Source organism: Tachysurus fulvidraco, chromosome 14 (assembly GCF_022655615.1).
Source record: "Tachysurus fulvidraco isolate hzauxx_2018 chromosome 14, HZAU_PFXX_2.0, whole genome shotgun sequence".
In the NCBI taxonomy this organism is placed as follows: domain Eukaryota; kingdom Metazoa; phylum Chordata; class Actinopteri; order Siluriformes; family Bagridae; genus Tachysurus; species Tachysurus fulvidraco.
Genome location: NC_062531.1, coordinates 5,685,490 through 5,711,617, shown reverse-complemented (window position 1 = coordinate 5,711,617; position 26,128 = coordinate 5,685,490). Strand labels below are relative to the sequence as shown.

The 26,128-nt window shown below is 39.3% G+C and overlaps 1 protein-coding gene across 3 annotated transcripts in view; it reads right to left on the bottom strand.

Annotated features, from left to right (window-relative positions):
• LOC113645511 (fibrinogen C domain-containing protein 1-like) overlaps nucleotides 1-26,128 on the bottom strand; it is an 88,284-nt gene that overhangs the window by 56,724 nt on the left and 5,432 nt on the right. For all 3 annotated transcript variants that reach the window (XM_027151151.2, XM_027151152.2, XM_027151148.2), the window contains one exon: nucleotides 9,182-9,661. In XM_027151151.2, the coding sequence (XP_027006952.1) occupies nucleotides 9,182-9,661 (480 nt within the window). The remainder of the gene's footprint in view (nucleotides 1-9,181; nucleotides 9,662-26,128) is intronic.

Sequence of the window (26,128 nt, the reverse complement as noted above, 5' to 3'; positions counted from 1 at the left end):
ACGGACACAGTTGAAAACATGTAAAACTCACACAAACAGAATAGTAAGTCGAGCTCAGGATCGAAATGGAAAGCCCGGAGCTGTAAGACAGCAGTTCTACACACTGCATGACATTTTGAAACTCATCTAAAAGTCAAACACCGTCATGCCCTTCAGTGTTCGCGCCAAAGCTAAACCATCCAAAGGCAGTGACTGACAAATTGGTAGACACGCCTCCTCTGACTAGTTCAGTATGGTGCTCCATGTATTTTTTTTTTATTTCAGAGCCTGCGGCATGACAGGCATCAGAGTTTTTTTTACAGAGCAAATCTAAATATATAACCTACTGGAAAATAGAAAAAAATATATATTTTATATATGAACTTATATGATTTTTTTTTCACCCAATACATAACCTTTTTTTTTTTTATTATAAAATACCAATAAGTCACTAGGGACCCATTTTAAAAGCCCGTGCTTTTTGCCGTTTCATGCAGTTTCTGAATTTATTTCTGCAGTGGTAGATAATGGCAGCGGTGAAGGTGTTTACTTTCACAGCAACTTTTAAAAGTAAACTCAAAAGTGCGACGAAATTTTACTGCTGCTTTAAATTCTGACACTAAATGATGTGGCCTAAAGCATTTTTAGCATTTTACCGCTAAAAATCAGGCTCTGTGATTCAGGCCTGTGTAAATCCCTCAGCCTCCAGTTAACAACCTCAAAGTATGAAAGATGAAGTCCTACAGAGATAAACAAAACTAAGACACAACAAATGTGCAGTACTCTGTATGTGTGTGTGTGTGTGTGTGTGTGTGTGTGTGTGTGTGTGTGTGTGCGCCTTTGTTGGAGTGTTGTAATCCCGTTAGTGAAGTGAGCATACTTTGGGAACACCAGCTCTCAAGACTCGCCGCATAAACATATCGCACGGTATCGCATTGCAGGTTACCACAGCAACCGCTCTTATATGTCATTCATGAAAAAGAAGTCGATGATAAAAAATACATGACAAACATGTGTGTCTTAACCTTTTGAAGCCTGCGCCTCCATACAGGCTTCAAACAGGTTGTACATCACCCAACACACACTACAATACAGTACAGGTATCTTTCATGCATGCTCCCAGACTCCCAACAGAAAAAGATTCAGCCTATCATCAAGAAATTGCATGTTCAAATTCCCATGATGCTCCTGGCAACCTATGGGCTGTGCCCTCTGTAAAGGAGGTATGGCATTATTATGTCATCCTTGTCAATCAGAATTACACTGGTCAGTCATGGGCATTTATGTGGAAGAGGGCAGATAATACATTTTTCCAAAAGGTCTGGTAGATGGCTTCACATGTCTCGAAGGGAGCATGTGCAAACCTCCAACATTTACAGAAATTGGCAGATTTAATATACATCTCATTTTTTATACAACTGAGCATTTGAGGGTTAAGGGCCTTCCTCAAGGGCCCAGCAGTGGTAGCTTGGTAGACCTGGGCGGTGAACTCACAGACCTCTGATCAGTATTCCAACACCTCAATCACTAGGCTACCACATCCCCGGTTGATTGGGGAGAGCTGAGTCATGGGCAGAAACAGCAGACAAACAAATTGTGAATTAAATGGGGATAGTCATCGTCATGGTCACCTGACTATTACACCCATATGTACTTGTTAATATCCCAATTCAGATTTAGACCCCATTAGGTAATCCCCTCTTCTGGAAATGCATTTCACTAGATTTTAGAGCACGGCTGTAGGGATTGGTTGCAATTCAGCCGTAGGAGCTTTACTTAGGTCAGGCAGTGATGCGTTCCAATTTAACAAAAGTTGTTCAGATGGGTTGAGGTCAGGTCTTGGGCCATTGGGGTTTTGTCATGATGAAAAAGATTTGAGCCAGGTGATCAGTGAAGATCAGTGAATCGAGATCTTAATAGTCCGGCATACAAAAAGGGTCTAGGCTGTGAAACTGTGTGGCAACAATATATGGGTTTGTCCACACACTTTATAAAACGTGCGATATATACATCTCACTATACATATATATATATATATATATATATATATATATATATATATATATATATATATGTACGTACAATATGCATCTCATTTTGAGTATTTTTTTATTTTTTCCATTGTACTCAGGATCAAGATCAGACTGTGTTGTTTAGACAGAACCTTTAAAAGAACAATAAAATAGTATGTCTGCGCAGAGCAGGTTATTAAAGTATTCATGAGGATTAAATTGTACATCATTGTAAATGATGGTATGGAGCAGTGAAGTGACTCTGCTAAGAAACATGTCTGTTTTCTTACCATTCCCTCCCAAACTAAGCTAATTAAAGTAAAACATCCTTTAACCCTTTTCCACCAAAAATTACCGGGTGCCGGTTCGGAGCTAGTGCTGGTGCTGGTTCTTGGTTCCACTGGCGAACCTTCTGAGAACCGGTTTGCCTTTCCGTCGGCTAGAGAGCCATCACAGAGCCGAGTCTGACGTCACTGTATACTGTACGTCTCACGTTTCCCAGCGCAGCAACGTTAGCGCAGCAGCGGCAAACACAAACACAACAACGATGGCGGATGTTGCTTTACTGTTAATGCTCATGGCTTTGTGAACCTACATTGGCATCCAAACGTGTACGTGCAGCTCCATGTAATTTGTATAAACGGAGGTTGAAATCGAGAAAATACATAACATTATTTTATCATTAACACAGAAAAAATTTAACCTTAGTATGAAGCTAACTACTACAGTATCATATGTGCTGATAATTGATCATATTGCGGTAAAGTAAAAGTGTATTAAATATTAGTATACTTTAGGTACATTATCAAATGCGCTAACAGTAGCCCCGCCCACAGCCCCTGACGCAAGAGGTTCTTAAGTCTAGACGAGCAACGTTTTGGTGCTACATAAGAACCACTTTTCCTGGTTCAAAGCCGGTGCTTTGGCGGTCGAAAAAGAAAGAACTGGTTCTAAATTAGGCCCTGGCTCCGAACCAGCACTCGAACTGTCTCGTTGGAAAAGGGGCATTTGATTTACAATAAAAAAAAACAGACTATGAGATAAGAGATCGTTCTGTTATCGCCACACAGCTACTCGTTAATATTCTAAAAAATCAGAATATCAACAGTTATTAAAACAAGGAAGCTAGAAATGGTTCAGAAAATAAGTTAAGAAGTTTTAGATATGGATTTTACTGGAGTTCTACATTGTTCCAAATGATTGTTTATTGCAGAACCAACTCACCTAGTTCTGTTAGGAAATTCAGAGCTTAACCTGAAGGAAGCATCATGCTCATACTGTGATCTGGGTCTTTAAGTTCTGCATGAAAAACTGGAGCAGGATTCAGACATTTCACTTAGAATTCAGGTCTCAGCTCTCTGCCGGTGCTCGGCGAGTAGATAAAGCCCGCTTTGATTTCTGCTGCCCAGTCTGCTCTGTAAATGGACTATCAGCTGCACAGAGCAGGACGCTGATGCCTGCTGTGTGAACATTATTTAAAATACGTTGGCTTGCTGACCGAGTTGTATCCATTAATCATCGGCAAATTCAGTGCTATTTTCCTGCAGACTTCCATATCATCAATAATCATCCTAACATAGTGGGCATCTGAGTGTGGAACAAAGCACCCACTTACACACAAAAAAAAATAACTAAAAAAAAAATAAAAGGCTGATGCTTGGTGGAGAAGGAAAGATTAATGAACCCAACAGCAACGGAGGAAATGGAATAAATCAATCAAAACTTTCAAACTTTCGGCATGAGTGAGTGTAAGACTCTGATGTGAACTGTACAGTCTATTAGGGCTTACTCTCATTACCAAATGTCATTTTAAACAGGAAATTTTCAGGATTAATAGATGACATTTGAAATCATTACTGAGATCAAGAAACACAAGCAGGATTTTTTATTATTATTTTTTTTTCCTTCAGCAAGGCATGACCCTCATAGCTTAAGTCCTTATAGCACTTCCTCTCCAACCCAAGCTAGTCCCATGACCTTATTGTGCTCCTGTATCAGTGATGTTATCAAATATGAATACATTATTCAAGCTGAACAGAAAATGTGTTTTGGTCGGTCAGATATGAATACTGATTTAAAAAAAAAAGAAAGTAAGGTGCAAAAAATTTAGAAAACAAAATAATAAGGAGCCTGAAAAAAAAAGTAACGCTGGTTTAATGACGTGTCTGGGTTCGTACTTGATCTTTAAACATTAAAAAAAAAAATAATGCAAATGTTCAAGGCTCCGGTTTTAGGCTCCGTGGTTAGTTTCAGAAATCAGATTCTGTATGAACATTTCAGTTTGGAGTTTCAGTAGAACTCCAAAAAAAAGGTAGAACCAAATTTCTTTTTTTAATTTAGAAGCTTTGTGAGTGTACGATGGATCAGATGAAAGATCCGGATTTGTCGAGAGTTCAGACAAAGTGACAGCATGGATATATTTCAGCGTGCACCTTTCCGACGAATCAGTCATCTAAATTCTTTCCGGTTCACCGACTAAAGGGCAAGAGGGTGGAGACGTAGAATTAAAGGTTTCTCACCAGGTGATAGAGGGATGCACGGCGTTGGGCTCGGCAGGGGAAACCCATGCTGTTCGTTCTAACGAAGCTGCTCTCGTAATTAATTAACATGAAGTAGTCTAACAGGATAGATCTCAAATTAAATCTCTGCTTTGCTCAAGTTGAGCTTTCCAAACATCGGGCTCTATTTGAAAGCTAGCCTCTAACTTGAAATTCCCTGGCATTTTCATTAAGCTTAATTAATGTTTTCAAGTGCAGTGCCAATGATTTGTAAATTTTGTCTGCTGCTGTCAGCCAAGAGGAATCTGAGGCTACAGTGGGCTAAGGTTCACAAAAACTGGATAGCCAAAGGTTGGAAAAAATGTTGCTTGGACTTTTTACTTCATCTTCCTTTCCATCTTATACTCCTCTGCTTGGCTGACAGGAGTGGAACTGAATGTGGTCTTCGGCTCTTGAAACCCATTTGATTGACAAAATGAGATGCTTTTCTTCTCAGAATGGTTGTAAAGAGTGGCTTTAGTTCAGTTACAATAGCTGTCAACACACTGTAGAGACTGTTGGGTGTGGAAAACCTAGAAGATTCTGAAATAGCTAAGGAATATAGATGGCAGGTTCAGAATTTGGCACCAGTTCCATGGACACAACCTATCCTGTGTTGACCATCCAGGCTGGTGGAGCTTGTGTAATGGTGTGAGGAATGTTTTCTTTTTGGCTTGAATTCCACGGCGTATTGTTGAGTATTGTTGCTGATTATGTGGATCCCTTTATAGCCACAATTATATCCACCTTTTAATGGTTACCTTCAGCATGATAATGCACCGTGTCACAAAGCAAAGCTCGGCTCAAGCTCATTTAATAAACATGACAATGAGGTCAGTGTTTTTCCAGTGAATCCAATTTGAATCCATTTGGACAGAATCCAATAAAACACCGTTGGGATGCGGTGCAACGGGAGATACACAGCAGCATCAAAGTGCACCTGGAAAATCTGCGGGAACTGCATGATGCAACCATGTTAACATGAACCACAAACCACAATGTTTTTAACATCTTGTAGAACCAATCATTTTGATAGCAGTTGTCTGTAGGTACAGTATGAACATACACCTATTTAAAGGAAACCACTTTAACTATCAAAACTACAGTTATGGTTAGGGTTAGATTATCAAATACTCCACACCTCCCCGATGACGTAATATCTGTTACGCTGTTCTGAAATCCCTGGAAATAAGTGCATCCCATACAGATGCCAGGATCATTAATGTGAGTTGATTTCCTGTATCTAGGTGAATACTTTAAATCATCTCAATGCTGGTTAATTGTGTATGCCATGATACAAACATTCAGTTTCTTAGGAATGTTTTGACTCAGAAAAAGAGGAAACCAAATTTATATTGTTGTAAGCCTATGTTCATACCAGCAGAAGACCAGTCACTTGAAGGTTTTCAGTTGTGGACATGTAGCAAATGCTCCAGTTGTTCCTCATGGGTGTGTAGCGAGTGTTACTGTTATCACTTGTGTCCATGTAGTGAGCGTGAATGTTGTCGCTTGTTGGTGTGCACTGTCCAGCATTTTTAAGTCTGTCTGTCTTTGACTGTCTTGTCCTGTTCTTGCTATGTCTTTTGTGCCCATAGCCTGATTCAGTCCTTTTTTTTTTTTTTGGATCCACCGGTTTTTGATTTGTGGCTGGACTTAACAAAACCCACCTGCACCTGTGTCCTCACCTGTGTTGGTGGTTATTGAGAAGTACGAGATAGAAAAGTTTAATCATTTTTTATCATATAGATAAAAATATATAAGTTTTATCATACAGGGCTTTGATATATGCAGTGTTTAATTGGTTTGAATCGAACCCTCATACAGTCTCAACTTCGATGTGGTTCATTTAGGTTCACTCAGAATCAGACCACAAAGAACCGATCTGAGAGTGTCTGAGCAAGGTGGTCAATTGAAGTGAGAATTTGATACAATGCTGAATGAACTCGACTGCATCAATTAGACAAATCGAGATGTTCGGTTTGGGTTCGGAGCATTTTATTTGAAAAGAATAAGAAGATTTTTGTTTTTAATTATATACTGTGAGAAACCAACCAAACCCAAAGAGCAACTGAATCAAAAGTATTGATTTGGCTATGATTTGGACTCTGCAAGCTAAGTAACAGTTCTGAGGTAGGAGAAGCCAAGAAGTCTGTTAACTCTACCCAGTGATTTAGTATGTATAAAAAAACAAGAGTGGACCAAGACCTGAACCCTGAGGAACTCCTGAAGTAAAGCTGTGAGGTGATGAAACGAAACCTCGGCATGCTACGGGGAAGGATCGATCTTAAAGATTCGATGAAAAAGCCAGGTCAGAGTGAAGCTTCTAAAGCCCAACCTAGCAACAGTGGATATAAGGATCTAGAGATTCAGTGTTCAAAGGCTGCGGACAGAAGCATGAGAAGAGGGAAGGATGAGGCAACAGAAAGTTGAGGAGGAGTTTTTGCTCTTCTGGTCTTTTTGGACAGTTTATAAAGTTTATAAAGATCATGGAGTAATCTGGTTTTATGGCTAAAGTAGGATGTTGCTTTAAAAAAAAGGTTTGACGAGCCAGAAAATAAACTCTAATTAGCATGCAGCTCTACTCCAAAAACACACCCGTTTTGTTTAGTTCTTCTGTGAGTTTGATAGCCATAGACATATTCTCTATGTCAAAGATACAAATATGCTAGAAGTACATTCATCCATCCTTCCATCCATTCATCCATCTTCTACACCACTTTTCCTGCACATGGTTGCAACGGAACCTGGAGTCTATCCCAGGGTACTTGAGGCACAAGGCATGAGACACCCTGCACGGGGTGCCAAACGCATTGCAAACCACTATCCCACACACTTACACTCATTCACACACTACAGACAATTTAACGATGTCAGTAAGACAAACACTCCTGCTGTGAGACAGGAGAGGAAACTAGAGTACCAAGTGGAAACCCTAACCAGGAGACAAGAATTAAACCTTCAACCCTAGAGGTGTGAAGCAAAAACAAAGAATTGAGAATGACTGGATTAAGAAACTTGACAGGGTAAAGAAAAAATGAACATGTATAATGTAATAGACAAAAATGAATTTTGACTGGAATTTAAAAAAAAAAAAAAAAGACCTGGCAGTAACTTAACTTTTTGGACATCCAGGAGTCAAGTTGAGTTATGCTACAGGCTCAAATATTGCGTAGTGCAGAACATTGTATTACTCCCACAGTTCGAGCTGTAAATACTCTAAAAATGTACATTTTTCTCATGTATTGCATCCTACTTTACTTCATGCCGCTTGAACCTGTGACCGCTTTTTATTTCCGAGCCAAAAAAACCCCAAAAACCTTGTGTGTGAAACATAGAGCTCAGCTGTCCTTCAGACGAGGATCTACAGCTTGTTATAAAACTAACCTAAGAGTACATGACAAACACTAACCGTGCACACTGCAAGGTTTTAAGGGCGAAAGTTCACCAGGTGGATAGCTGAGAGAGCCTGGTGTTTATTACATGTCTGAGGGAATCTAATGAAGGCATGTGCCTAGTTCACTGGCTGAATTCATAAAACGCTGATCTAAATGGTCGGGCAGCTGCTCCCATCTGCCGCTCAGTCTGCCAGCAGTGTCTAGTGCCAAACCTGAAATAACACTTTTACAGGTTATATTTTTGCTCTCAAAATCATCACCTTGCACTGTAGAACCACCAAAATAACAAGTATTTTTTGTAGATGGAAACCCTTTAACTCAGTAGGGACACATTAATTGAAATATAATATTTATATACCCAAAATAAATATTCATTCATTCATTCATTCATTCATTCATTCATTCATTCATTCATTCATTCATTCATTCATTCATTCATTCATTTTCTACCACTTATCCGAACTACCTCGGGTCACGGGGAGCCTGTGTCTATCTCAGGCGTCATCGGGCATCAAGGCAGGATACACCCTGGACGGAGTGCCAACCCATCGCAGGGCACACACACACACACACACACACACACACACACACACACTCTCATTCACTCACGCAATCACACACTACGGACAATTTTCCAGATATGCCAATCAACCTACCATGCATGTCTTTGGACTGGGGGAGGAAACCGGAGTACCCGGAGGAAACCCCTGAGGCACGGGGAGAACATGCAAACTCCACACACACAAGGCTGAGGCGGGAATCGAACCCCCGACCCTGGAGGTGTGAGGCGAATGTGCTAACCACTAAGCCACCGTGCCCCCCCCCCAAATAAATATCTAATATCTAATATATAATATAATATATAAAATATTAAAATATCCTCCTAAATCACTTGCCAGACTCAAATGATACTTAAATGATGACTCAAAACATTATATTCTACATCAGAAACTTCAAATACTCATTCATTTCACTGATTTATGTTTACAATGTTTGTATGGAAGGAAGGTGCAGTAATTATTTGTGAGATATGTCCAGATTTGCATTGTCTATTCATTAGAGCATCATTTACTGTACAAAGTATTGGATGTTGGTCTCTAAGCATTTTTTAAGTATGAGAAAATGAGCACAGTTGGATAGCTACCCATTCTAAATACGTGCTATTAATAAGCTCGAACAGCTCAATGTGTGATAGCACACTTTCTGGCTTTGCTCCATTTCCCTCATTATATCAACTCTTAGTCCACAAGGCTCTCACCTGGATGAGCCTGGCCTGCTCGGTCTGCAGCATGCTGATCTCCTGGCTGATGCTGCTCTGGCCCTGCCTCAGCACGTTGTACTCCACCTTCAGCTGATTAATGTGGGCTGACAGCTTAGCGATCTCCTCGGCCAGTTGGACGAGAAGACCTCGCTCCTGTCCTTTAACGGACTTCAGGTCTGTGTCATGGTGGCTGAGCGAGTGCAGCAGTGACGTCTGAACCCCCTCCAGTCGCAAGAAGTTGCTGTTGTAGTCGGGGCAGTTAGGCTCGATGAAGATGTTAATGCGCGAGCCATCTCCTCTCTCCACCGTCACCAGTGCGTTGCCTTCGTCTTGATTGGTAGTGATGACAGGCGGAGCATCAGGGCCTGAGGATGCCTGGGAGTGGTTCATTAAGAGAATGGTGCCTGTTACGGTGAGAGCCAGTAGCACAGCAATGAAGAGCAGGATGGTGCACAGGAGGTAACTACAGCTCCTCCTCTGTTAAAGAAAGAGCAAAATAAAGCCAGGGTTATTGCTTGAGATCCAATGATTGCATAAAGGCACACATTATTTCTGTACATGATCATTGCACATTTAAATGCTATTTTGAAAATGCTCTATGAGATTAAATGGATTATTGAGATGCTTCTATATACAGTACATACAAATCTGTATAGTGGGGTGTGTAAAGTGTGCTGCAGGTGCACACTAGTAGATGAGCTCGGGTGGGTTTAGTAGTGACTTCGGGGAAGGCCATAAGCTGATTTCTGTGATTGCTCTGGGCCTGTGAGAGCATGGCTCCAATAATAAACTACACAAGATACTTTGTCTGTGCAGCTCCTCCAGCAAGGGAAAATCCCCCCAGGGCGAAAGTATGTGAGAGAACTAGCGATGATACTAACACAAGTGCTGCAGCTCAATCCTTTCCGGTTCAGCTAAGTGTCTGGAGTTGACAACTCTTTTCTCTGTGTGTACCTACACAAACAATAGCAGCTTGTCACAAATAAAAAGAAAAAGATTTGATGACAAACGCTGAGGCTCAGGGAGAAAGAAACGGTCACAACGGTAGACCGAGGCCCCGGTTTTCTGTGATGTTCTTTACTTATTTGTTTGTTTGTTTATTTATTTCTTTACTTTGGATAGATCTACAGAACTCATCTCACAATGCCCTGCAGCATCCTCAGCAGTTTCTGTTCCACTATTTTTGTTTTTTTTGTTTTTTTTTGTTTTGTAGGTACTTATAACAGATTCCCAGCATCGTTCCTTGCAGCAGGGGTTCCCAAACTTTACCAGTAAAATAAATAACTAATAATAAAAAAATACTACTTTGACAAATCTTAGATCCCAACATGCAGTAAAATCAGCTATTGCAATCACCACAGTGATGATCAGTACAGTTATCTGGTCTTACATTAGATTCTGAAATTCCTTGACAGAGACAGAATGCCGTGACTGTTACACCACGCTACAGTACATGTCAAAAATTGGTCTTGGCTTTATGTCACTGATCCTCAGTTGGAGTGGAAACATTCATCTATTTTCATCAAAAGTCTTCACATTTTCATGACCTGAATTTAGATCGGTTCTGCATCTTTTTCTTCCACTCAACATTCTGTTAACATGCTTGGATACATCACTCTATGAACAGCCAGCTTATTTTGCAATGAGTGTTTGTGGCTAGCCCTCCTTGTGAAGGATGTCAATGATTGTCGTAAGCCCTATTCGGACGGGATTAGTTCTACGTGGCGACGTGGGGGTAAAGTAATTATTACCAGAGCTTCTCTGTGATTTTAGTCCCGTCAGAATGTGCCATCTCGGTAATCATTACGGACAATGTCAGTAAAGATTACGGCGACTTTTACCTTCTGTAAAATGTCTGGAAAAATTACCTCAGGTAATACTAATTCCGTCCGAATAGACCCGCTGCAAATATGTACGGTAAAATTCCGTCATTTCCTGTTTAAAAGTATTTTTTGGCACGTTTTTCAAGCATGGAGGCGCCAAGTTGTCTGTTTGCGCACGTGATAACAGGAAGCGACGTAATACGCACATGACGTCAAGGAGGTTACTGTGGTGCGTAAAGCAAGTTACCCCTCCCACTTCTGCTAGTTTTACTGAGATGTCTTGTCTTGTGCGAATTGGCCAATTAATATTACAGAGGTAAAATTGCATTACTCCACGTCCCCACGTAGAACTAATCCAGTCCGAATAGTGCTTTAGTGAACCAAACAGAGAGAAGTGAACCAAACAGAGACCATTTTGATGGCTCAGGAAACCTTTTCAGGTGGTTTGAGTTGATTAGCTGATTGGCATGTCTCCATATTCAAATTTTTTGAGATTTGAATCATTGGGTTTTTGTTAAATGTGAGTCAAAATCACCACAATTAAAAGTACCAACGACTGAAATCACTTCAGTCTGTGTGTGCTGAATTTGTATAATACACAAGTTTCACTATTTGAGTTGAATTACTGAAATAAATGAACTTTTCCATTTATTGAGACCTGTATATTGTATTGATATTAAATAGGTCATGTGGTCATTGTGACTTTGTTGATAAGTTGTGGCATACAACAAAGTTATCCAGGTGATGGCCCCTAGTGGTTAGGAGGGGCAAAAATAATCTTTATTTTCACTTCAGAAATTCTCATAAAAGGTTCAATGATGCTAAAACCTGACGACTGCCATGGACGGTACTGTTAAGTATCATCATCTTAGTATGAAATAAACAATTTTCTCAGTACGAATAGTTGCATTATTTTCACTGAATATAGAAACATCATTACAAAAAAAAAGAGTTTGCATAATGTGCACCAGGTTACGCAAAAATTGCCTCATATTTGTTGACTGTTATGTGATCCTACAAAGCAATCACTGGACGTAATGAGTACCATGAGAGACCTGCCCACATCATTGTGGATCTCTAGCAGACCCTGTTGGTTGAAGGTTTCATCTGGCTTCCTCTAGAAGCAAATCTGTCCAGATATAAGAAATAAAATGGTCTCATCATACCACCTTTCCTTTCTTCATATTGTTCAGAAGTCGAGAAATCGAGTTGTGTGATGTCATGCGTTGGGCTTTGAGTAAAAAGGTGTTCCCATAAATTCCAGTTGTGAGGATTTATTTAAATTGCAGCAATTATTACATGCAGGAAATCAGCCTGCAAGTATTGCGTCTGTGAGGAAATGTGCCTGAGTGCAGATAAAAGCAATGATTAGAACAGGAAAGAGTCAACAGCAGCTGAGCTACATTCATCATCAACTCAAAAGGAGCACAGTCCCATTGGGTCTCTGGAAAAAGAAAAGAAGCCGTTTCTGTCAGAAATGCCTTGTCTTCCTTTGTGCTTGTTGTATGAGTGTTGACAGGCAGTGCACATATTAGATGAAAAAAGGAACAGACTGCATTCACGACATGCAGAGATGCTTATATTCATTAAGAAGCATATGCCATTGCTGCTTAGTAAACCATAGCCTTTAAAAACAGCCTTGCTGCTTCTGTTTTGCTGAGTCTAGGTCTTTTTTTAAGCTTCCTAAAGATTATATTAATTAGTAACTACATACTTGTTCCCTTACTTTCTTTTATATCTTCTTTACATCTTGTAACAAGAGTTGCATGAATTAGTTAAGACTGTTACACTTCCTGCCAAAAAAAAAAAGCTTTTTAAATATTATAATGGTTTTCAATGACAATTTTAAAGGTGTTTTATGGCCTATACTGTCTCGGTCATGCTCATCCGTCCGTCTGTCTGTCTGTCTGTCTGTCTGTCCGTCCGTCTGTCTGTCCGTCCGTCTGTCCGTCTGTCTATCTATCGGTCTAAACAAGGTTCTGGATGTTTATGTTGCCAAAACTTTGTCCTATTTGTGTCTGAAAGCTTTTCATGATGCTTTTAAGTCTGAGGTCATCCAGGAACAGATTTATTCATACTGAGGTCACATTGTACTCCATATATGCCTCCGTTCACCTTTTTATTTCATGGATCTCAAACCCCACATGGCGTTACCATTCTTAAAAAAAAAGTAACAGTAAACAGATATATGAGCTAAAGAGCCTTGTAAGGGTAACCTGAGTATCTGTGAAAGTGAGGGTAGTCCAAAAGGGACCTCTATGGGACAGATGAAGCGTCTTATGAGGTTTATTAACAAACTCTAAACTGTATTCAAAAGAAAAGCACTGATGATTAAAATACCTTACACACATTATATATATTTCTTTCTGTTAAGTTGGTTCCTGTGGCTCTGGCAATGGTGACTCGATGCACACGTTTACGGTCATTAATTTTGATACATCATCATTTTTTTTCTGTTTGAACTTCTTAAGAACCTTTATGTGCCAGAAGGAAAGTTAAAACAATATGAAATGACACAGAAAGCAGGAAAAGCAGAGGCAGAGTGAAGGTCAACTGCACTGACACCTGAGTAAAAGACTACACTACGGTGGCCATGATTACTTATTCAGAGAGGTGAAGGTAAGGTATCAGGTTCACAAAGAGAGGAGAGTTGCAGAGAGAAGCCCTGAGTCACAGATTGACTTCACTTTGGCTTTGATGTAAAGTGAAATAAAGCATAGTGCACGTTAAAGAAAAAAAAAAGATTGTGGAGATTGATAGCTTTGGTAAAGAGCCTTAGCTATCTTTGTACCTCCAATACTGAATCGTTTCCTCAATTCTTTTCCCATTTTATAGTGAGCTTAAATTATTGGTAAATGATTGCTAAGTTTCCCACTGAACATTATCTTCTGTTCGTGATATCTTACAGTACTCTTCAAATTGTGATCCATATGCAGCAGGATAGTAAATCTAAGCTCCCACATGAGTGTTAAATCTCATTAAGTCTCATAAAAAAAAGTCCAATTATTAACCATTTAGGGTTGTTCTGGTAATGCTCGGAGAGATTAGTTTATCACAAAATCCTTTCAGGAGTTGGAGGAAAATGGTCTTCTTCTTAACCCTCAAGCATGTGGTAAAGCTTTAAAGTAATTCCGCAAAAAAAAAAAAAAAAAAAAAAAAAATCGTAAAGCGAACAGATTACAATCACAAAAGCTTCGAAGCCCTGCAACTTCACTCATTTGTTTAACTTTCACTTTATGCTTTGAAAGTAAAACAGTAAAAATGTTCAAGAGTGATGTGTGTCAAGATGTTTTGAACGTCATGTGATAATTACATCGTGACTCAATTGATTCGTAGGGGTTTCGATTGGTTCGTAGGGGGTTCGTACACACGCGCTGCTGTATCTCTAAGACTAAAGTGTCAGTTTAAAAGCCAAAAATATGTCAAATACCACCAAATACTCCATCCATCAGTGGAAAAAATCCACCGTAGAACCAGCAGATATTATTTTAGTGGTGAAACATTCACATGACAATTTGGACATTTTCACTTAAAGGTGTGGCCCGGCAGTTTAGACATAAATGTGTGTGTGTGTTGAGTTATTTTGAGGGGACAGCAAATTTACACTGTTATACAAGCTGTACACTCACTACTTTACGTTGTAGCACAGTGTCATTTCTTCAGTGTTGTCACATGAAAAGATATAATAAAAATTGTACAGAAACGCGAGTGGGGTTCTCACAGAGTAGAGCATGGTATGAACAGACAACTTAATCACAGATAAACACAGTGAGGTAAAACGTTGACAGAACAGGTGCAGGTGCGGGACTAACAAAAACAAAAATACTTTGCAATGTAGACAAAACAAATTTTGGGAAAAACTCTACAAGCCATAATTCTGAGATGGTTCTTGTTGTTGGTCCACCATGTATGTAAATGTTTACACTCTAACAAATTCATTTTCCATCATCAAGCCTGTAAATCTTTGTCATTTCCAGCCACAGGACTGCTGATAATTGAATATATTGGGGTTGGTATACAATTTCTCAATCCGGTTTTGTCCTTGTCATTATCAGGAATTGCCAAATGGGTTCTTTTCCTCTATCTGATAAATGCTTCTCCACTATCAGCATCATCGAGGAATCATCGCCCTTAAGGAGAATATACAGTAGGTGGAGCGGCCAAAAATAAAGCAAACACACTAAGGATCAGGATACAATAGTTACTTTTGCCACAAGGCAAATATGGAGTAGTAGCCCCAAACACAGGTTCTGTCATTCTTGTGGAATGTATAGTATGTATATTATGTGTATTCTGTGTGTGTGTGTGTGTGTGTGTGTGTGTGTGTGTGTGTGTGTGTGTGTGTGTGTGTGTGTAAAACGAAACATTTAATGTGTACTTTCGGAGAATCAACTAACAGTACCAATCAATGATGGACTGGTAAAAAGAAAATGAACAAACGAACGAATGAACGAACAAAGAAATAAGAATTATGAATATGATATGTCTAAAACGTTGCTAGATTTTGTTTGAACACTAACGCAAACATTTTCCTGGATAATGGCTGTGGAGCCAAATGATATGATGGCAACCATTTTTTTAATCTCCCAGTCACACAAATACCTGAAGTATAGAGCTTCTGGACAACATGTTAATCTTAGAATGATGGCCTATTTTTCTTATCAGGCCTTTAGCATGCACAAACACAGCTGCTTTTTCAGACCTGTACAAGCTGATGGGAGTGGTAACATATGCAGCAGGTGTTTTCATCTCCCCGGTTTACAAATTTACATGACATCGAGTTTACAAGAGCAGGTCAAAAAGCATTGCAAAGTAGTACTGTAATTATAGCTGCAGTACAACTCCATTCTTGAGGAGTGACCTCTCGCGTTCTTGAAAACCAAGCTCTACTGCACACTGATATGATAACAGCATCTGGCAGGTAGCATGGCACTGCGCTGATAAAAGCTGAAATCTTAATCTGCGAAATGCATCAGATGTGCTATAAATACTGAACGAGCTCTGCAACTCTTGACAGAGAGTGAAGCGTCATCCAAACACAACAGTGCTCAAAAACCACAGCGGAAAAAAAAAATAAATAAAAAAAAATGTCAGGCTCCAGTTGCTCTGTAAATTAGACCTGGGCAAAGACCAAATCTTTGAAAGCAACATCTGTCAGCCTGGATTATGACGGCTCCTATGTAAGACCACTCATCCCTACGTTACCCAGAGGTCCACTCTCCAAACAAAAAGGCACATGGACCACACCTTGTAATGTGGATTATATACTGCAATTACACAATATGGACAGTGCAATGGATTAGCTGGATAGGCTTTACAAATACATCAATTCCTTATGGTTTGCAGTGTGTAGTAATAAGAAGCAAAGAGGCAGAACTTTGGATTAACTGTAGCTCTTTCAATGCTTCAATGCAGAATAAAATGCTTGACGGCTTGAGAAAACCAATCAGATGCATGGGATGCACTTATTTCCAGGGACAGCATTACAGATATTGCATCATAGGGTAGGCGTGGCCTATTTGATAATCTAACCCTAACCCTAACCGTAGTTTTTGGTGGTTTATTTGTTTTTCGAAAATAAGTTAACTGTAAGATAATAAAGCATAATAGATATAAAATATAAAATCTACATGTATGACTTTTTGTCCTCCATTATCCATCTGTCAGGGATCAGCGCAGATCCGTCATGGATCCGCGCAGACTTATGGCCATGTGCGTTTGTGTTTGTTTGTGTCACGTGATTGCCCCGTCTTCGTCTGCTCCTCCGGTCATCACACCTGTTCCCCATTGTGTGTGATTGTCCCTGTCTGTATATATGTGACCCGGGTCGCCTTAGGCAGCGCGGCTTCATTAATAATAATGTTAGTTCCCTGTGTAGTGTGGTTTATGTTTGTCTTCCTCATGTATTAAACCCCTTTCATTTGAAGCTATCTTGCGTACGGGTCTGTCTCCATACCACCTCCGTCCGGGTCCTGACACCAACATAGGTATGCTTTTATTTTTTGGAAAGAGGGCGTTTTTCCAGGACCTCCAGAAACGCCCTCTTTATGTCGTGGTAACAAAAACCCTGGAATTTAGTGAACGCCTCAGATGCATCATCACTGCGGCTAAATAATAGAAAGTGGTAATTCCTACCTGACAAGGTCAAACTCTCTAAAATGTTTCAGAGTAACAAATTAAATGGACATCAGATCACCTCTTTTCAGATATACCATACACACTTTACTGGATGAAGACAACACATTTTGGGGCATCTTAGAAAGCAAAAACTCTTTACTCACTATTTACTTTAATAGAAATATTTGTCTAAAAAAACTCAAATTTTCTATGAATATATTGCCCCTAGCAAGAATGGTAAATAGAGCTTTACTTCTGAAACCACAATATCTTGAATGCCTATTTTTTACATGAGCCATTATCCACCACTTCGGAGTGTGACATGACAAAGAAACTCGATGTACACATGGGCAGAAATTCCGTTTTGAAATTATATATTCCAGTCCATATACATGCAAGCTTTTTTTTAATGTTACTGTTCATAGGCATGTCATTCACACTTGACATTAACGGTTCATACCAGAAAAGTGTGTAACAAGAGCATGACTGTGTGTCTGAGAATTGCAAATTAGATTCCTACAAAACCTGCATGAATGCAGCATTTCTAATGATTGGCTAAGGTAGTGGCTGCTTTAGAGGCAGAAATTCTTCTAGTAAATTCATGGAAATTCAAATAAATAGCAAAATACTGCACATCATGCAACAAAGTGAGCTTTGCCGGTTTAGCAAGGCACACCCACACACACACACACACACACACACACACACACACACATCCATATTTCTCAGTGATGAATTTATCGGCTCCACTGAGAACCGAGACCCTACAAGATCATCTTGTATATTGTGCATGTGTGTGTGTGTGAGTGGGTGTGTGTTCTTGTGTAACTGTCTTTGTACATGACTAAAATGCGAGTTGTCTTGCCTTTGGACACTGGTTAAAAGAAAACAACCACTTGGAAATCCATTTAAGACTTTTTTTTCCTGATTGCATTTCTCAAATAAAGTGGATGCCTCGAGAGATTTACCTCATTTTCCAAGAAAATTGTGATGAGCATTTAACATTTGACAAAGGCAAAATGGAGTGAGTGATATAGAGGCAGATCTCTCTCTCTCTCTTGCTCTCTCTTGCTCTGTCTCTCTCTGTCCTTGATTAGGATGCTAGATTTGGACTATTATGTCCCAGGCTGATAAAATGACAATTTGTTATTGCTGTTGAATGTTGGCACTAATTGGTTTGTCCACACCTGATTTCTATCTTGGTGTCCACAGCCCCAGATGGCAGATGTCAAAGTCACTCTGAGGTTCGAAACAAGCTTCCTGTTTGAGCAGACCCAGCACCCCCCACCCCCTCTATTAGTGTCAAAATTTGCGCTCCACGTTCTTAACTCTAATGTGTTCAGTGTACAAATCTTCGGATGTCAATGTATCGGTGAGATCGGTGCCGTTTTGTACCTCCTTTATGTGATGTCGTCGAGACGTCACGCAGATCGTATGACATACTAACAGTAAAAGGCACGTCATGACTGATGAAACCTAGATTCAGCTTTAGAGATTAGTGAGAGGTGAAGACAAAGAGTTGTGCTTTTTAAAATGTATTTTTTGCAATGCAGTTTTCTCCTTTATTTACATTTGTGTGAAGGAGTCTCATATGGATGAGTTCAATAATAGATTCCATGAAACCACTGGCCCTGGTTTAATGACTACAGGAACAATGTGTGGATATTATTACCCTTTAATTTTTTCACTGCTTTGCACCTCCTGGTCCAGTAAAGCAGTAATTTTGCAAATGGGCCTTTCATTGTAAAAGTAACACTTCATCGAATAGCAAAATAAGCATCCGGTAAGTGGCTATAAGTGCACCAACTTGTCATGTTTATTTCTGACTTCATGTGCACTACAAAAATGACATGCTAGTAATGAAGAGCAAATGTATCTCAGTTTTTCATTATGAAATCCGTACGAAGCGGGTGGAAAATTAAGAAGCCGATTTCTAGCAGTGTTACTAACTCGCTCCCGATATCGTCAGATTTGGCAGCCAGTTAAAAAAAATAAAATAAAATCTGAAAACAATTTATTACTAATAACCACTTGTTGCAAACAATTTATTCACTAATCAGTATAATTTCAAACAACCAATCACTGTTCCAATCACTGACCATCAGTATTCCCAAAAAAAAAAACACTACTCACCAATCATAAATCAGCATTATTCCCAATGACCAATTACTGATCAGAATTACTTACAAGGATCAAATGCTAATCACAATAGTTCATGATGACTAATCACTGATCAGCATTGTTCCCCAATGGCCAACCATTGATTACCACCGTCACAAAATCTTCCAATCGATGTGGTCTGGTGAATCTAAAGGTCAAAACACATGATTTACATCATCATGCTCATTAAAATATCCAGTGTGGCCCATGCCTGGTGAATGGGGGCGGAGCCATGCTGAAAGAGATCACTCCAATTAAAATAGAAATGCTTTAAAAGCTGAATCAGTCAGAGCGATATCCTACATGGATATAAAGTGATATGAACTTCTATATAACGTGGAACCAAAACATGCTGATTAAAATGCATGCGCTTCCTGTTGCACTGCACTAAAAAAAAAGCTGCATCCTCCATGTTCACAAGATCGCTAAAATGTATTATTCCATAGTTACCGTAAGCTGATTCTGATTACTCCATAGTTACCGGCATTGTATATTATTATATGTGCCAGGATCAGTGTTGTGCTAGTTACTAAGAAATTACTAAAGTTACTAAATTTTACTAAAGTTAAGAAATTTTAAGTTACTAAAAACCGTTACTAGTTACTTCATTCAAAAAGTAACTCCATTACTTTGTTGATTACTTACACCAAAAAGTAATGCGTTACTGTTAAAGGTAACTTTTTAGTTACTTTTTTAAAGAACATTCTTTAAATTTACCCATTAATGGACAGGACCTTCGAACGAGAAAGACACAGCTTACATTTGACTAAACTAAATTTGTCTTTATGCTAAACTAAAGTGAAATAATGAGCATTTTCCACTTAGAGAAACTCATCTTGCTCTCGCCTTGACTCGCCGTTACTGCCGCACATACATGAATTAACGGAAACACGCCCACAGTGCGGCGTCTTCGTGTTTACAGCGGTTGGCATCCACCAATCCTGCAATGCATCGCTGCTGTAAACAGGTCAGGCTGTAGGCTTGACTTCAGCCAAAATTAATTAATTTAAAAAAGTAACGAACAACCGCACCATATGGTAACGATAACGGAGTTAATTTATGTAAAAACGAATGCGTTAGATTATTAATTACTGTCAAAATAACTGTGTTACAGTAACACGTTACTAGTAACGTGTTACTGCCCAACACTGGCCAGGATTAATGTTGGATTATTCTTTAAATTCCTCTAACTAGTTCTAACTATAGTCAACTAACTAACTGTCTGCTTTCCTGTCAGGATTGCTGCAACATACTGTATTTGCAGGATATATTCATAAATCTTCATAATCTTCACTCCAAAAGATAGACAGCCAGATAACAAGTGTGAATTAAGGTTAACTCTCATCTCATTCTGGTATAAGATCCGTTGCAGAAAATCTATGCAGTCTGTAAAAGTGATCGTGTGTGTAAGCGGTATAGCGGTATATAAATGCCCTAATGAGCAAATCCTTCAGAGCCGGCAGACTAAGCCGTATTACAGAGGGCGAACTGCTGTAGAGTAGGTTCCAGCTGTGTTTATGTTCCCCTGTGGTGTACCGCACACACACACACACATGTGGCACACTGTAATGAAGACGCCGGTTTAGACATGCCCGCTCTCCACTATTGCGTTCGCTCTTGAAGGAACCACACGCTGTTCCCCATCATTGCATGAGAGATAAAGTGGTGCTTACAGATGGAAATCAGATCCAACACCCTCTCCAGCTCACATTGATTGGTCCTGAAAGACAGATGCTTTCAGTGAGTGTCCTTTGGGAAAGGTTCTGGGTCTGGATAAATACAGCAGCTTAAAATAGGAACTCTGGAAAATTGGAATTTAGGATCAGGTATCCGGTTTTCAGGAACAGCACTTCTATCAGGTTTGGGGACAGATTCAATTAAATTCCGACTACACATTTAGTCAGTAGAGTATATTTAACTTGATCTAAAGTGATATTAATTGGCTATGCCGATGACTCTGAGACTTCAACAAATACTATTTTAACATAGATTATTGATTTTAACTTTTAGATTAAACTGGTTGAGTAAGGAAAATATTATACCATTTAAAAAAAAAGGGTCAATAAAGGGCAAAGTGATTGTGGCCAGGCATGAAGAGGACTACAGAGAAGTAGATAGTAAAGTAGACCCCAAGTGCCACAGAAGTTTGTCAATGATTCCAATTTGGTGATTATTAAAAATAAATAAATAAATAAATAAATAAATAAATAAATAAATAAATAAATAAATAAATAAATAGCGAAACAAAACAAAAAAAACATCCTATATAGTTTAACATTGTGGAATGTCCATGCAACCAGTTTGTTCCGGTTATTACCAGTCTCTTGTATAATCCACCATCTTCACAACTCTTCTGCCTGAAAAATAACATCTTTAGCTCTGACTTATTCACATCACTGACACTCCAGACTCCTTCTAAAAACCTTCAATGAATGTCTTCACACATAACATAACCCTGTATCAAAAAAAATCTACACACTTTCTTTAAATAATTTGTGTGGATTCTACTATAGAAGCGATACCGTGGGGAAAATCTTGGGATTTGCCCAACAGCTGACATTATTTCAGTCTCTCCAGGAGTTCACAAAAAAGCAATGAAGAAATAAACACAAAATCAAATAACTCATTAATAGCAATGATGTACAGTGTTCAGTGTTTTTAGGTTTTCTTGCTCATCATACCCCGATGATAGATATTTAACATACAGCAATGGAGAAGCAAAAGCCATCCTTCTGCTGGAGACCTAGCCAGGTTTTACACTGTTCAAGAATCTGTCGACCGAAAACCAAGACCGTAAGACCTTAATTTCGCACGCAGTCCTTGTTTAAGACTCACCGCTCGGAGATACGGTGAAGCCTGAGGATCAGGGATCCAGTGATTTGTGCACACTACTATTACACATCCATTCTGAGAATTTGAGTAATTTTGGCCTTATTTACTGTAAATGACAGTCTTACCAGAGGCAATTAGCTTCTTTGCCCCAGCATTTGGCTTTTCACTTCACAAACTGATCCAAAAAATCATGAAAGACCAACGCTGTAACTCGAATTCAATGGCCAGGAATGATAGCATCATGCTTTCTTTGGTACAGTATATTTTAATCTGACCCACAAGGGGAAAAAAGTTTGCTACTTTGCTTTTAGGTTTTCCTTTCATCAATACACTTAGTATAGGTTTATAGATATCTGTATCGATATGTTTTGCAAATGACCATCGTTGGTAAGATATTCAGGCCTACAGACAAATACATTTACAACACTTCTTTCAGACATTCATGGCATCATGTTCTATGTATTCTATTGTCTGTGGCAGAGCAATGGCCAATCAAACTTCATATAAATGCTTATTGAAGACTCCTTAGTCTTCAGCATCTCTAGGCTTTTCCCCAGTAGACTGGGTTCATAATTCATCTGTTATACTTAAACTAATTTTAAGATTTTCCTCAAATAGAACAATGGGGTCTAGCCCAATCATGTTCCAGCAAGACAATGCCTCTGTGCACAAAGCTAGCTCCGTGTGGACATGGTTTGCATGGTTCATGTAAAAGAACTCGAATAGCTTGCACTTGAGCCCTGACCTCAACAGAGGTGGGGTTGAGGTCAGGGCTCAAGTGCAGACTATTCAAGTTCTTTCACCTGAACCTTGCAAACCATGTCTACAAGGAGCTTTTTGGGATGAAATGGAAGACTATGTGTTAGAACTCCCTGACCAAAACCAGACCTCATTAATGCACTGTGGCTAAATGAACACAAAACCTCCACAGCTAAACTGAAAAATGGAAAAGCCATCTAGCAGAAAACCTTACCGGAGGTGATCATAACAGCAAAAGTGAAGACTCGCCTCACATACTCACTCAGCAAATCGACAAAGTTCAGCTCTTTAACAATGCCAGCAGCTATAGCATGTTGATGTGATGCAATGTCTTGGTCCCACTGTTCTTTGTAATTCATTTTTACAGTACATACAATATACCGATAACAGAAAATGGATGTTCCTTGTTTTTTTTTTTGTTTGTTTTTTTAACATTAGCACACTTGATGGGTTAATGATTAGCTGTCTTTTTTTCCCCATCTGATTATCTAGCTAAAGCTTAGGAGCTGAGGAATATCCAAACATATCCAAGATCTACAGTTGATGTGAAAGTGAAGCTGTGATGCTGGAACTCCTTACTGTGTAAAAAAAAAAAAAAAAATACGCAAAACTTGGCAAAAACACGTGCAGGAAAAAAAAAAGATTGATTTTCACAACATAACACAGTAGAACATGCCAGGAAGCAGAGCCCATGCCGCATGATTCCCCGCCACATAATCAAGCTTACTATTACTGCACGATGCGATTTTTAATTGGCATTCAGTTTGGGGTTCTGGAAAACTAATCCCTAGAAGTTTTCACACAACTTATAAGATTCTGCTAGTAATACTTTTACTTCCACAAAGCTGGAGATTGAGTTAACCTCAAAGCATTAGTTGTGGTTCGTACTAGGTGGCTGATGAATAGAAAGCACAGTGATTGTCTTCAGCCTGAGCTTTAAAAGCCACTTCATTACAACAAAAGCTGTTTCGCCTCAGGAGCAATTCACACTGCTGGTTCAATTTCTGAACTCTAATAGCTGCCACAATTTAAGCTGATGGAAGTGATATTAGCACTTCTTGGCAAGTTCTTGTACCAAACGTAACCAACAAAAGAGGTTGTTTTTCTTTAATTAACCAATTTTTTAGCTGAAACAACACACTTCCTAATGAAAACTGCTGGAATTGTTACCATTAACCATTTTCTCCATATGTGTCTAATGATTTGAGTGTTTAATGTAAACCTAATTTTCAGAGCAAAGTACTCTGAAAAGGCCTTGCTTCCAAATACATGTACAGTACAAGCGCTGTACCAACAGGAAGGAAAGATAATGAAGGACAACTGTGGTACTTTTGTTCCATGCTAGCTGTTACATGCTTGAATCCAGACCAAGAAACTTAGCAACACCTGCATTGACTGAATTTATTAAACAAACTGCTTGATTTAATCAAAAATCTGCTTTGATAACAGCCATATAGGCAAATTCCAGCATAACACATTGCACATTTTAACCGTTAAATGTAATGAACCACCCATGAAAGAATCTACATGTAGTTCCTGTTATCACTTACATTATAGCAGATATAAACAGTACTTCCTTTATCATTCTCTCGGTTTTCTCTCTCTTGAAGTGAATAATTCAAAACACAAATTGTCATGTTATAGAGAAACCAGAAGGCACAGACACTCTTCTGACAGGAGACTAGAAAGCTTAGTCAAAATGTCCTTAAAAATCACTTATTGTATTCATTCATTCATTCATTCATTCATTCATTTTCTACCGCTTTATCCGAACTACCTCGGGTCACGGGGAGCCTGTGCCTATCTCAGGCGTCATCGGGCATCAAGGCAGGATACACCCTGGACGGAGTTCACTTATTGTAGCTTTACGCTAAATAAGATTAATGATAAGAATGAAGCTGTGCATCTTCATGCTCATATCAAGTGATGGACAGTTTACGCATGTATTCACTACTCTATTGGTAAGTAAAAGACGGGATATGCTGTTCAGTCCTATATTTTGGTTAACCAAAAATCTACATGTCAGTATTAAGTAATGCTGCTAGAAGCAGGTTTTGTTTGCAAACCCTTGACATAAAATCAGAAAGTTCTAGCCAACATCTTTATTTTCACCACATGGTGACTAACAGTAGTAGGAGTTATTTGATGGTTTTTATACCCGAGTTTATTTTGTTAAAGTGTTTTCATCAACCTCTTTGTTCCTGACCAAAAAAGGAGGTGTGTCTGTACTGAAACCCTGTGACATACCACAGCTGGCCATGTATTTCCTGTAAAATGCCATCAGAGTAGTGTTTGTCCCTTCACACTTAACTGGAAATTCCTAACAGACGGAAGTAAAAGACACATTCATCAAATGCTAAGCCCTTCTGTTCTACTTCTCCACTGCAGGTAAGTGTTATTGATCCCATGAGAGTCCGTTTGTCTCCTGTGGGAGAGGAGTTTATTAATAAACACCAGGCAGGCAGATGAAATCACACTGATTAACTAGCAAGCCCTGAAATATCTTACGGCGCATCCAACAGGAGCCAGCACAAAGCGGGGTGTGTTGTATGGTATGGCATTAGCATTCGAAATACAGGTGAGTAAATGCTAGTTTATACACACACACACACACACACACATTATATATATATATATATATATATATATATATATATATATATATATATATATATATATATATATATATATATGGTATATATATGGTGAAACTTGTATATTAAGCCCCGTTCACACTGCAAGTAAAAGTGGCCAAAATCTGATTTTTTGGGGGGTCAAGTGACCAGTTCAGACTTCTTCAGGAGTAGTGTGAACTCAAATTTAGCCCAAATCAGATTCAGACCATATGTGGTCCTGAATCAGACCCCAATCAGATTTTTTCCAATGTGGACGCAGTGTGAACAACCAGATTTGATGCGACTTTTACGTCAATCTACATTCGTCACAATTATACAGTGACAGTGACATACGGATAAGTACGGTGACCCATACTCAGAATTCCTTCCCTGCATTTAACCCATCCAAAGTGCACGCGCACGCACACGCACGCGCACGCACACACAAAGCAGTGGGCAGCCATTTATGCTGCGGCGCCCGGGGAGCAGTTGGAGGGGGTTCAGTGCCTTGCTCAAGGGCACTTCAGTTGTGGCCGGCCCGAAACTCGAACCCACAACCTTCGGGTTACAAGTCAGACTCTCTAACCATTAGGCCACGACTGCCCACTACATTTTATGCGCGGTGAGTACGCACACAA